This window comes from Nyctereutes procyonoides, unplaced genomic scaffold, assembly GCF_905146905.1.
Source record: "Nyctereutes procyonoides isolate TBG_1078 unplaced genomic scaffold, NYPRO_anot_genome, whole genome shotgun sequence".
NCBI classification, from domain to species: Eukaryota; Metazoa; Chordata; class Mammalia; order Carnivora; family Canidae; genus Nyctereutes; species Nyctereutes procyonoides.
Genome location: NW_026575146.1, coordinates 19,772,254 through 19,785,522, shown reverse-complemented (window position 1 = coordinate 19,785,522; position 13,269 = coordinate 19,772,254). Strand labels below are relative to the sequence as shown.

The 13,269-nt window shown below is 36.5% G+C and overlaps 1 protein-coding gene across 1 annotated transcript in view; it reads left to right on the top strand.

Annotated features, from left to right (window-relative positions):
- PDE10A (phosphodiesterase 10A) overlaps positions 1 to 13,269 on the top strand; it is a 301,470-nt gene that overhangs the window by 210,474 nt on the left and 77,727 nt on the right. Inside the window, exons 6-7 of the mRNA XM_055311551.1 lie at positions 10,074 to 10,214; positions 12,268 to 12,423. Of these exons, the coding sequence (XP_055167526.1) occupies positions 10,074 to 10,214; positions 12,268 to 12,423 (297 nt within the window). The remainder of the gene's footprint in view (positions 1 to 10,073; positions 10,215 to 12,267; positions 12,424 to 13,269) is intronic.

Below are 13,269 nucleotides of genomic sequence, written 5' to 3'. Positions count from 1 at the left end.
CCTCTTTCTTTCTTTCTTTCTTTCTTCTTTCTTTTTCTTCTCTCTTTCTCTCCCTCTTTCCCTCTCTTTCTTTCTTCCTTCCTTTCCTTTTCCTTTTCTTCTTTCTTTCTTTCTTTCTTTCTTTCTTTCTTTCTCTCATTCTTTCCTTTCTTTCTTTTCTTTCTTGTTTCAGCAGGCTCCACACTCTGTGTGGAGCACAATGCGGCCCTTAAGCTCACTACCTTGAGTTCAAGACCTGCACTGGTCAAGAGACGGACGCTTCACTGACAAGCCTCCCAGACGCCCCTGAAGTGTTTCTTTAGTTGTATCTACAAGATTACCACTTTTTTTGCTCTTCATTTCCTCATGCATCTCAGCTCTTCCGTTTGGAATCACTTTTCTTCTCTCCTGTAGAATTTTCCTTAGTGAGAGTGTACTGATGGGAAACTTTCACTTTTTGTCTGAGTGTGTCTTTATGTCATCACTTTCTTAGAATAGATCTTTGCTGGATACAGAAATCAGATTGATAAAATTCTCTGTGTATTGACTTGAGCATAGTTACTTTTGGGTTCTTTTTTGTTATTTTTCTCAGTTCTTCAGTATAGTTTTTTTTTTTATTTCCTGGATATTTTTTTAAAGATTTTATTTATTTATTCATGAGAGACACACACACACACAGAGAGAGAGAGAGAGAGAGAGAGAGAGAGAGAGAGAGGCAGAGACGCAGACAGAGGGAGAAGCAGGCTCCGTGCAAGAAGCCTGACATGGGACTCGATCCCAGGTCTCCAGGATCACACCCCAGGCTGCAGGCAGCAGTAACCCGCTGCGCCACCAGGGCTGCCCTTTCCTGGATATTTTTTAAGTTGATCTTTTATTTCTTGGGACATATTAACTATACCCCTTTAACATTGTTTTATATTCTTTCTGAATTTACATATCTTGGTTTTGTTTCATACATGTCTCAAAGAGGGTGGCTTATTTGCTCATGTGTTTTAATTTATTTTGTGTTTTAACTGTGAATCATTTTCTTCCTTGGACCTTTTTAAATGGCTGTTCTTAAGAACTGTGTTTAAGTCCTTCTCCTGGAGACAGGATATAAATTGTTTTTTTGCCAGTCATCTAAGACACTTCTAATCCAGGACTATTTTAAATTATCTCATGAGATTTTTTTTCAGACTACAAAGTAGTATGGGTTTAAGCATCACACCCATGTGACACACAGTTATGATTTCTCAGAGGAGATTTTTATTGTCCCTCTAGCAACAAATGCAAGATACTCTGGGACCCTAGTAATCTCTTTGCAACATTAAGTATATTTACCCTTGCAGCTACAATGAGGCATTAGCCCTTTGCAGGTCTCCGCCCCATGTGGGGGTTCTGTTCGCTGCCATGCTTTCCTGAGGGGAGGTCAGCACGTCCAAGCTTTGTTGCTCTCAAGAACAATCCAGCTTGGGTTTCACTTGCCTCACAGATTTCTTTATTGACTTGTTTTTAGATTTCTGTGGATTCCGTCCATTCTTCTCAGCCCAGCAATGCATTAGAAAGGATTGTAAAATGTACTTTATCCAGCCTTTAAATAATTTTAAAATTGTTTTCTCCAGGAGTATCATATTATCTAATCTGCCCTATTGCTTGAACAGATGTTGACATACTTCTAAAATGTAAGACAACCATATTAAATAAAATAAAGTTGTTTTTTTGTTTTGTTTTGTTTTGTTTTGTTTTTTACCCAGGTGAGCAGATACATGTGTACTTTTTAAAATACAAGATGGTATATTATAGATAATTATAGCTTTTTTTAAAAGATTTATTTATTTATTTATTCATGAGAGACACACAGAGAGAGGCAGAGACACAGGCAGAGGGAGAAGCAGGTTCCATGTAGGGAGCCTGATACGGAACTCGATCCCAGGACACTGAGATCATGCCCTGAGCCATCCAGGCATTCCTCTGATAAGATTTTTAGTCTATACCAAAAATACCAAGGATTAAGATACAGATGGGAGGAATTATAGAATTCTTATATGTAATAAAAATACTAATTTCTTTTTCATAAATGAGAACAGCAGAAATAATTTCCAAAATTGATACACTGAGAAATATAATTTAAATAGTATTTAAACATATCAAAAATTCCACTGGTAGAATTAAAAATCCACATCAAGGGATCCCTGGGTGGCTCAGAGGTTAAGCGTCTGCCGTCAGCTAGGGACGTGATCCTGGAGTCCCAGGATTGAGTCGCACATCGGGGTCCCTGCATGGCCTGCTTCTCCTTCTGCCTGTGTCTCTGCCTCTCTCTCTGACTCTCATGAATAAATAAATAAAATCTTAAAAAAAAACACACACACATCAATATTACCAGAAAGGAAAACATTTAAAGAAAACATGGAAAGTTAAGGAAAAGAGAAAACTAAGTTGTATTAAAACACTAAATATAAAACTTAAAATAGATTGTGGAACTCGTTTCAAAAATATGTCACAACAAAATTATAAGTAGAATGGGCCCAGCTATCAAAAGAAAAAAAGTCTTGAATTAGATTTAAAAGCCCCACAACTATCTTCTATTTTATAGAGGCATGTATAATAAACAGAGGACTCAGGAGTGGCGAAAATAAAAAGATAATTTTAGGGGCCTCTGGGTGGCTCAGTCAGTAAAGCGTCTGCCTTCAGCTCAGGTCATAATCCCAGAGTCCTGGGATCGAGCTGTACCTTGGGCTCCCTGCTCAGTGTGGCGTCTGCTTCTCTCTCCCCTTCTGTTGCTCCCCCTGCTTGCTCTCTCTCAAATAAATAAATAAATAAAATCCTTAAAAAACTAAAATAAAAAGGTAATTTTAGATGGAGCAAACCTATTCCAGAAAAAATGAAAACAAAATAAGAGAAAGTACCACAGGATCAATAATGAAGTTTAGTTTGGGGAATAAAAGCATTAAGTTGGAACAGGAGGTCACTCGGGATTTGTGAAGGGGTTTAGTCTGCAGTGAAGGCAGAGTTGTTATGAAGTTTACACTATAAATATTTGATGCATCAAAATTTGTAAAGCGGGATACTTGGGTGGCTCAGTGGTTGAGTGTCTGCCTTTGGCTCAGGGCATGATCCCAGGACCAGAGATCAATTCCGGCATCTGGCTCCTTGCATGGAGCCTTCTTCTCCTACTTTTGCCTGTGTCTCTGCCTCTCTTTCTGTGTCTCTCGTGAATAAATAAATAAATAAATAAATAAGATCTTTAAAAAAAATTTGCAAAGCAAAACACATACACACACAAAAGGAACAGAAGGATACAATAGTATTTTTAGTGGTTGACAGATCAAAAATACATTTTAGAGAATGTTAGTAGTATCAATAAGTAGGCTTATCCAGAAAATATATATATTATTTTAGGATTTACCAGTGTGGATTTCCTTTTGTTCCTTGGGTTAGACCCTACTTTGATGCTTTTAGCCTTCATTTAAGAATTCAGATCCCTCCAAAAACATTAAAAAAAAAAAAAAAAAACTCAGATTCCCATAATGGCTAAAAACAAGGAAATTAACATAAATAATGTGAAGTGTAATTCTTTGAGAAGAAAACAAATACAGTTAATGGGATATTGAGAGCATAATATTTACAAAAGTGAATTGTAGTATTACTAAAGCTCTGGGCAAAGTTATTCACAGTGGAAGATCCGACATCCTTGAAGCATTAAACATCTGTACATTTTTAAGGCATTAATAAGAGACAAAGTAAATTAATTTTGTAGCACATTTTTACTGGGTACAACTGCATGATAGTATTCCAAGTACTAGAGACACGATAGTAAATTAAAATCTCTGTCCTTTTAGGATTTGCCAATTTAACCTATGGACTTAGAAAAAGAAAATCCATATAAACAAGAGACTCCAAAGAATGTATAGATACAGGGGCACCTGGGTAGTGCAGTCAGTTGAGCCTTTGAAGTGGTTTTATCTCAAGTCGTGATCTTGGAGTTGTGAGCTAGAGCCCCACGTCAGGCTCACTCAGCGGGGTGTCTGCCCAAGGATTCGCTCTCCCTCTGCCCCTCCACCCTCCCAAATAAATAAATAAATCCTATAAAAAAAAACCCTATACAGATGTAAGCTATTTTCCAGCCTAATGAATAAAAAATAGAAAACACAATTATGTTTAATAGTTTAGGAAATACAGCAGTAGATAGAATGAAAATGATAAATGAGAAGATATTTGCACTAATAAATGTAGACATTTATTTATATATATATATTTTTTTTATTGAAATTTGATTTGCCAACATAGAGTATAACACCGAGTGCTCATCCCATCAAGTGCCCTTCTTAGTGCCTGTCACCCAGTCACCCCATCCCTTCACCCGCCTCCCCTTCCATTACCCCTTGTTTGTTTCTCAGAGTTAGGAGTCTCTCATGTTTTAGATAAAATAGACAGTTTTTGAGGAAAATGTAAATTGTCCCATTTAATACAAATGATGATAGAAAACCTAGGGGGACCAGTAAATGAAAGAAACTGGAGACAGCATTTAAAAAGTTTTTCTAAAAGCCACTTGGACATTTTTTCCAAACTGTTTTTTGAGTACAAACCTTGTTCAGGCTGTTTGCTGCCCCTGGAGACACTGATGAACCAGAATAGGTTCCCTCATTATACCTTCCCTGTGCTTTTCACGTTCCACTGGGACAGTCCCTCAGGAGAGACTACTCCTGTGCTATACACATTTTTTCAGAGCCTGGAAGAAGACGGACAGCTTCCCAAAAACATCATGAGACTCTGGAGTTGGCCTGAGTGAATTGTAGCTCACCACTCTGTGACTTTGAAAAGATTTTTAAACTGTCTAAATCTTAATTTAACTTCCATTGATTAAATGTTGTGTCGTGAATGTTATTCATTCAGCAAACCATTTAAAATACCTGCTGTGTACCAAAAATCTATGCTAAATTGCTGAGCATACAAAGATGATAAAAAGCAAAACAAAACACCAGTCCTGTCATCAAAGAATGTAGAGCCATAGAGGAAATGGGGAAATCCACAGTTCAGTGTAACATACAATCTTGAGTGCAGAGAGGAAGCCAAGGTGTTGTGGGATAGTGAATTTGATGGGGTGCTGGGGTGAATCACACTAAAAGCAACTCAGATGATTAGCTCTGTTTAAGTAGGGTTTGGAAGACCTCTTCCTTAGTAGAAGAGGAAATAAAGGGCGTTCTTGGGCAGAAGCAGAAGTCTGTGAGAAATTTGGAGTTGGGAGAGGAAATAGCGTATCTGTGTGTCCTGACCCTTTGCAGAGATTCACATCATGACGCATACAGGGTGTTTTTGAAATATTTGTTGGAAAAACTATTTTTTTCCATGATAAGATTTTGGTTAATTAATCTTTTTTTTTTTTTACAGTTTCTCTCTTTCATACCGAGTCTTTGACACATAACATACTTTATAATATTATCATTATAGTTTTTCTTTTTTTAAAAAAAATTTTATTTATTTATTCATAATAGTCACACACAGAGAAAGAGAGAGGCAGAGACACAGGCAGAGGGAGAAGCAGGCTCCATATAGGGAGCCTGACGTGGGATTCGATCCTGGGTCTCCAGGATCGGGCCCTGGGCCAAAGGCAGGCGCCAAACCGCTGCGCCACCCAGGGATCCCCATTATAGGTTTTCTTGTGTTATCTCTAAGAGTATTTTGTAAAAGCTAAAATCTTTCAACCCCTACATTTTTTAATTCATAAAGTAAGTTCACAACAGTTCATACATTGGTGTTGAAAGCCAGTTTATAGCAAGTACTTTAAAGTAATGGCGTGACTTCCTCAACTGCATAATGAACTTCAGCAGGTTAATCTTAAGAATCATGCAGTTAGTTCTCCTGAAAGTTCAGGTGAATCTGGGGCCAGTTGTCCCTGCCCATCTGCATAGCTCTAAATTCGTTTACTGTCCACTGCCATCTAGTGTCTTGTGAGAAAAATAACCCAATGGTAAGCCTATAAATAAGATAACTTTTGAAGTATTTCTAAAATTGATCTGATTGTAAGTTGAAGCCTTAACATTAAAAAAAAAAAGAAGTTTCATGAATAAAGTGGTCATTGAATTGTGTATGGAAAGGCAGATGAGAAACAGTGTCTACCACCTGGTGTTTCAATTTAATAGATGTCAGTGAATCAGATTTTCCCTTTTCATCAAAAAATCATGGTTTGTTTTTTTTTTTTCAATAAATTATGATAGTCTTTTCTAGTGTTTCTTTTCCATCAAATCTATTTATCCAAATTAGCTTTTTTATAATTTGGATGCTTTTTTATTGCTTCATTAAGTGAACCTACTGGTCATGACTACTGTTTACCAATCGTATCTACTTTTAATTATCTAACCTTAGATATAAGTAGTAAAAATTGCTGTTAGTCCAGAAATACAGGCTAGTTTATAAGGGATTTCTTTGAAAAATTGAAGCTCATTTGTCCCCTCCTACTGCACAGCCAGTCTCTTTGATGGTCCTGGGAGGTGGAGGGCTAGTAGCCCCTGGGAGATTCCCTGAACAGAGAGGAACCAACAGCAGTATTTGTCACCGTGCATGTTCTGAATGCAGTTGATTTCTTCTCTGGGAAAGTAGAGGTGGTTGAGGTTTGGAACTTTGGACCTTTTCCTTGTTTTTAGTTTAGTTTAGTTTTTTTTTTTTTTTTATCTCTAGCTTCTAAAATACATTTGTGCTAATAAACGTTTTCATAGATGATGCAGTGTTAGGGCAGGAATTAATTTTAATTTTAGGGACTCAGTTCAACATTGGATTTTATAGATAAATGATGTAAGTACATGCATAGTATTCTAGTAGTCAATACATTTTAAAATACCATGTAGTGATGTTTGATAAAAAGCAGTTTCTAAAAAAAAAAGCAGTTTCTATTCAATCTTATGAAAATAGTGTAATTTTTTAATCTTTATAAAAAATCTTTATAAAGATTTTTATCTTTATAAAGTCAAACCTTCATGCCAAATATCATAGTGATTTTTTTTTAATAAAACTCCTCTGATGAATCACTGAACTCTATCTAACTTGGAAACTGATGATACACTGTATGTTAATTAATTGAATTTTTTAAAAATAAAAATAAAGTTAGTATTTCCTTGATAAGTTTCCATAGAACTTACACCCATCATTGATTAATGCAGTAATGCAGCCCCTTTGCCAATGAAAGATGCAAAGTATATCTTATCCAATAAACTGTGGTTACTTTGAAACATGAGGAACCAAAGCAAGACTTGCTTTGTCAGGTCACAAAATGTACAAGTTTATAATAATTCAAACAGTGTGGTAGATTGTCAACCCACTGTACGTAATTGAGAATTCAGAAAGAGACCCAAGTATACTCGGGGATTAGTATTTGGTGAAGGTAGTAGTTTAGCCACTGGAGAGTGACTCTTGAGTACACAGCTGTCCATTTGATTATTTCTTAGAGTCAATAAAAGTAGGCTTAATGAATCTTCCATATCCTGTGAATACACGTAAGATTCAGCCTCTATTTTAGAGGTTTGTTTCTTATTTTTTCCATTTGCAATAATAGCTGTCCATTTGTGGGTTCAGTTACAAAGATGATGAAGAACATTAAGAACATGCCATTACAACACAGATTTCAAACTAGTGGTTGATATTGAATCAGAGATGGATGTTATGAGGGGAACCTTTGCACAGGGAATTGTATGGAGTAAAACACAAACAAAAAGGAATGGGAAAACCCTAATGCAGAGAGGAGAAAGTGAAACCACATCAGAAACAGGTGTCAATCCCAAGCCGGTCCTCATTTTCCCCTCCTGTCTGAGCTTTTGGCCTTCATTTGACAATTTATTGAGTACTTTTAGCTCTCACCTCCAGGTCTCATTTGGAAACATTTCTACTTGATAAATATGAACAAAAATAATAAACTGGTAAAACAAAGATAAAGTTTCCACGGTAAAGAATTATTTAAATTTTTGGTGACTATCTATTATCCACAAGTTTTTCAGATTCAATGAAGTAGTTGAAAGATTTCCAAACCTTTGATTGTCAGCAAACCTAATATATAGAATAGCTTTCCATACACCTTTGGAAAAAAGCAGTATTTGCTATCTGTTTCATGTGCTCCATATAGAAACCCTACTTAGAAGTGATAGATATTTTATAATATTACATAAGTGATCTCCTACTAATATAGGATTGTATAAGCTATTCTTTCATTATTGGTTTTTGAAGGTTAATTACAACTTGTAGATGCTATTAAATCTAGCCTTGAAAGGCATGTAGCAAAGTCATCCAAAAAGATATCTTGTTGTAGATCTTCAAACAACAAAGCCAAAGCTACCGCTGGGAGCTTGCTCCAGAGTACTTTTTGTCACCATCCTGGAAGTTCTATAGGAGCTAGGCAAACCCCTCAGTTCTGTTCCCATTCATTTCCTGCCTTCGTCTTTGGTAAAGAAAAGAACATTGATCGGCATTCTTCTTATGATTAACTTTCTCATAGTTGGAGAAAATCATTATCAATTCTGATTTTTCTTCAGGCTGAATATACCACATCCTTTACATTTTTTCCTTGCAATCATCCCTTCTTCCTGTTCTTAAATAGTTTTTCTACTCTTTTCTCAATCTTAAGAGAAGGTGGCACACCGATTTGTACCACGGCAATGATAGACATTAAATCTAATAAAAATCTTACTTCATCTACACTGTAGGCATATTGGTGCATAATAGAACTATGGTAACTTTAAAACCCATGATGCTGAATTCTAGCCTCTTTAAAAGTGAATAAGGTGGAATTTTCATTTACTATCTTATATGTAGTTAAATTTTAAAAATCTTTTTAAAGCATATAACTTGTAATAAACATTTTTAACTTAATCTCTACAAAGAACCTTTAAAAATATTTTTCACAGGCATTGATTTACTTAATTACAAATGCTTTGTAAGCATAGTCCTGATAAAGATCTACCTGTGAATAAAATATTTTGAATTTCGCTTCTCATCTGTAAGTAATGATGATTTATTTAAAGCAGCTGGGGTTGCCTCTATGCTCTGCTTTCCTTCTCCCACTTCCACTCAATTGGAGGAGCTCATTTATAGGGTTTACTCTTGCGTGATAGTTGAGTTAGATTTTATAGGAAGAAGGAGTTCTCTGACATTACAGAGCTTGAAAACCACTTATCTAATAAGTGTATGATTACATCTAACTCAAGTTCTTCAACTAGAATTTGCTTAGTAAGTATTAGTAGGAACGTGTAGCTTAAGAGGATTATCTAATCTTTAGATTTTAACTTACAGCAATTCAATTTAAGATAAAAGTAAAGTATTGGGAGAATTTATCTGAACCTTATTATTTTTCAAATTGAGTAGATAATCATAATACAGTTATGTCACAATATTGCCCCTAATCTCCACGTTATTTGTTTTGAATAGTAATTCTTACCTAGTAGAAATTTATTTAAAATATTGGATTTAGTCAAAATAACTGATATTTTTAAAAACTTCTCTTAAAATGGTTTCAGGACTTTGCCTGCCCACCTAGTCATTTGAAAGGGAACGATGCAGCCATATTTGTTAAAAATATTTTGCATAAGAGTATTTCAAATCTATAATTTTATAATCAGGCCAATTTAAGGACTGGAATGATTTGAGTCATTAAAAAAAGTAATACTGTATTGAGGAAGAAAGATTTTTAATGAAAATGAAAAATGTAACCAAATCAGTTTGACTTATAGTCTTTGATCCTGTCTTCCGATCCAGAAGTCCAGTCTCTAGGGGAGGTTGGGCCAGATGTGTATCTGTTTCTTGCTTGACAGAAACTTGACCCTAAGGACAACTTATTTTTTTTTCCATTTTATTGTTTTCTATATATCAAAATAATTTTGGAGGCTATTTTAAGAGTGTTTCTGTGCCTAGACATTCATTGAAGTCCTGTATCTAGCCTGTTTGTGTCCTATAGGGAATACGGGAGAGAATTGCACCTCACATACCCTAGTTTGATCATTGCAAAGCACTTTTCCTCATTTTCTGTCTCTTCATTGGCTTACAGATTCCTCATGACCAATAAGTAGTATCTAGGAGTCTTTTTGTAGTGCCAAAGCACAGGGGGGTCTATAAAACATGTTCTTTCTTCTTGCTAGAGTCTGTGCGTGTTCACTCCACCTGGAATCAAAGAAGGAAAGCCCCGGCTCATTCCTGCTGGGCCTATTGCCCAGGGCACCACCATCTCTGCCTATGTGGCCAAGTCCAGAAAAACATTGCTAGTGGAAGACATCCTTGGGGTAAATGGCTTTTTGCTCTGTAACATTTATAACCTGAAGTATTTATTTCATAAAGATGACATATCATTTTAATGTTATGATTCAAGCCATTTAATAAAACCATTAGAGCAAGATACAGATCAATAAATGGATTTGTATGTAAACTAATTTTTGTTCTCAGAAAATCCTGTCTTACATACCCACCGAGAGCTAGATTTAAATAGTTCTGATTTCAAAACGTACCTGTACAGCTAAGCATAAAATGTATGTTTATATTCATATAAACTAAATGATCACTGTTCTTTGTTTTATATCCTAGCAAGATGTATGTAAATGAGTTAGCTACTGCTCTGTACCATTCTACCCCAAGTTTTAGTGATGTCCTGCAATACCCACTTGTTACTGCTCATGAGTCTGGATTGGGCCATTTTGCTCATTGGGCTGTATTCAGCTTGGCTCGCTTATGCATCTGAGATCAGCTGGCTGACACTTAGGAGCTGCCTGGCCTCAGAGAACCTCAGTGATTATCACTCCCCTCCCTCCCCACCCCACCTCTAAGTCAGGCTGGCCTAGGAGTGATTATCACTCCCTTCCCTCCCCACCCCACCTCTCATCGTGGTGGCAGGGCTTCCAGAGAATAAGTCAAACATGGAAGTGGGTTTTCAAGCGTCTGTCTGTATCAAATTTACTACCCTTGCATTAGCCAAAGGAAATCACATAAGCAAGCCCAGACGCAGTATTGGAGGCCCATGGGTATGGAGACTGTGACAAATGGAGCCCTTAGTATAGTCTTCCACACTATATATATATATATGTGCGCACTGTGATGAAATGTCACTATATGAGCTTATACTTTAAAATTGACAAGTATGCCAATGACTATATAGGTGTAATGAAATTGCTTGAGAAAGTGCTAAGTTGGAGTCATGAAATCTGGATTTTAATTCTGGTTTTGCTACTAATTATCTATACAGATACAGATAAAGAAGGTTGCTGAAAGACATGATCTTCATTATAAGATCATTTTATGGGGTGCCTAGGTGGCTCAGTCGCTTAAGCCTCTGACTCCTGGTTTCCACTCAGGCCATGATGTCAGGGTGGTGAGATTGACCTCTGCATCAGGCTCTGCACTGAGCATGGAGTCTGCTTGAGATTCTCTCTCTCCGAGTCCCCCCCCCCCATCCCACACTTGTGTACTCTCTCTCTCAAATAAAATGTTTTCTAAAAAAGATAATTATGTGACATGATAGAGATGCTAACTACCACTACAATGGCAATCGTAGTACAATATATAAATATATAACACAAAATCAACATGTTTTATACTTTAAATGTACATAATGTCATGTCAAGCATATTTCAACTTTAAAAAGTTTCAAAAGTAGATAGATACTATACAAATTGTCATTTGAAAATGTTCTATCATATATGCAAGCTTTCAAAAGATCTGTAAGTTACAAATACAGATTTGTACTATTCTTGATTGATGAAAAGCTTCCTACGGACAGCAGAAATTAAACAGAATTGGTAGCTTTGGTATTAATTTATTCAATTCCCTATATTCCTTTGAGTGATTAGCTAAGCTAGAAAGTTATTAAAGTCAAAGAACCAATTGCATTTTTCATAAGTAATCGATAATTATTGGATGTTTTGAATACTTGATATGAACCTTTGAGATTCAATCAGAATGACTAGCATTAATATACACTTCTGTATTATTCTAACCTTAAAAAATAGAACGGACACAATTTTTATGTATACTTCCTTCATGTGGTATTTATAAACTGGCAAAGCCCTTGGAAGAGTTCTAGCACATAGAAGGTGATGGTTAAATAGGGATTAGCCATCAAATTTACCTTTATTATTGCATGAAGTTAATATATATTCATTGATTAAATCCATCACAGGGAGAAAGAAACATAAAAGCAATATCTGTGTATAGGTGTCGTGTTGCTAAAGATAAGCATTTTCTTAAATACGGTTACAGTGTGCAAATTCTGACAAATAAGAATCTTAACATAATGATTCCCGTTTCTTTTACTGAATTTATATCTTTCCTTCTTTTATTTTCCAGGATGAACGGTTTCCAAGGGGTACTGGTCTGGAGTCCGGGACTCGCATCCAGTCTGTTCTTTGTTTACCAATTGTCACTGCAATTGGTGATTTGATTGGTATCTTGGAGCTCTATCGGCACTGGGGCAAAGAAGCCTTCTGTATGAGTCACCAGGAGGTGAGGCTAGCCCCTTGACCACACTTATTATTATTGTTCAGATAATGAATGAGTATTTAAAACCACGGTTTGGGCAGCCCCGGTGGCTCAGTGGTTTAGCACTGCCTTCAGCCCAGGGTGGGATCCTGGAGACCCAGGATCGAGTCCCACATCGGGCTCCCTGCATGGAGCCTGCTTCTCCTTCGGCCTGTGTCTCTGCCTCTCTCTCTCTCTCTCTCTCTCTCATGAATAAATAAAATCTTTATAAATAAATAAGTAAGTAAGTAAAACCACAGCTTGCTTGACAGTGTTTTGATGGTTTTTAAAAACCTTTATTTTTGTTTTGTAGTTACTTGGAGAGAAAACTGATTACATTAGGAATATAGTAATTTATTTTAGTTAAATAGAATCCATTCTAACAATAAAAATAGAAGTATGCTGGAAAAAAATAGAAGTATGCCATATTGTGCATCAAATAAAGTACCAGGATGACTTTGGAAAGTTTTTGCATTCTGGTTGTCTATGTTTCCCTAAAAATGTCCTCTTCCTAGAGGATATCCCGAAGAAAGATTCCAACATCAAATACATTTGGAAAACGATGAGTTCCACGCACTATTCCCTGGATCAGAATCGGCTCATTAATCCTTAACCCAAATGCCACAGTGATCTCTCTGTCACTTCCAGCCTACAAATGCGCAAGACCCTCAGTGGCCTATACCCCATCCACTTGGCAGGCCATCCCAGCCTCTGCTCTTCCTCTGTTTAGATTGCACGTGTCCCCATTGCCCCCCACCCTAGTTGCTTCCTTCAGGTGCGTCCTCACATGTCGCCATGCTGAAGAGGAGGCCTTCCCTGAACACTGCTCAT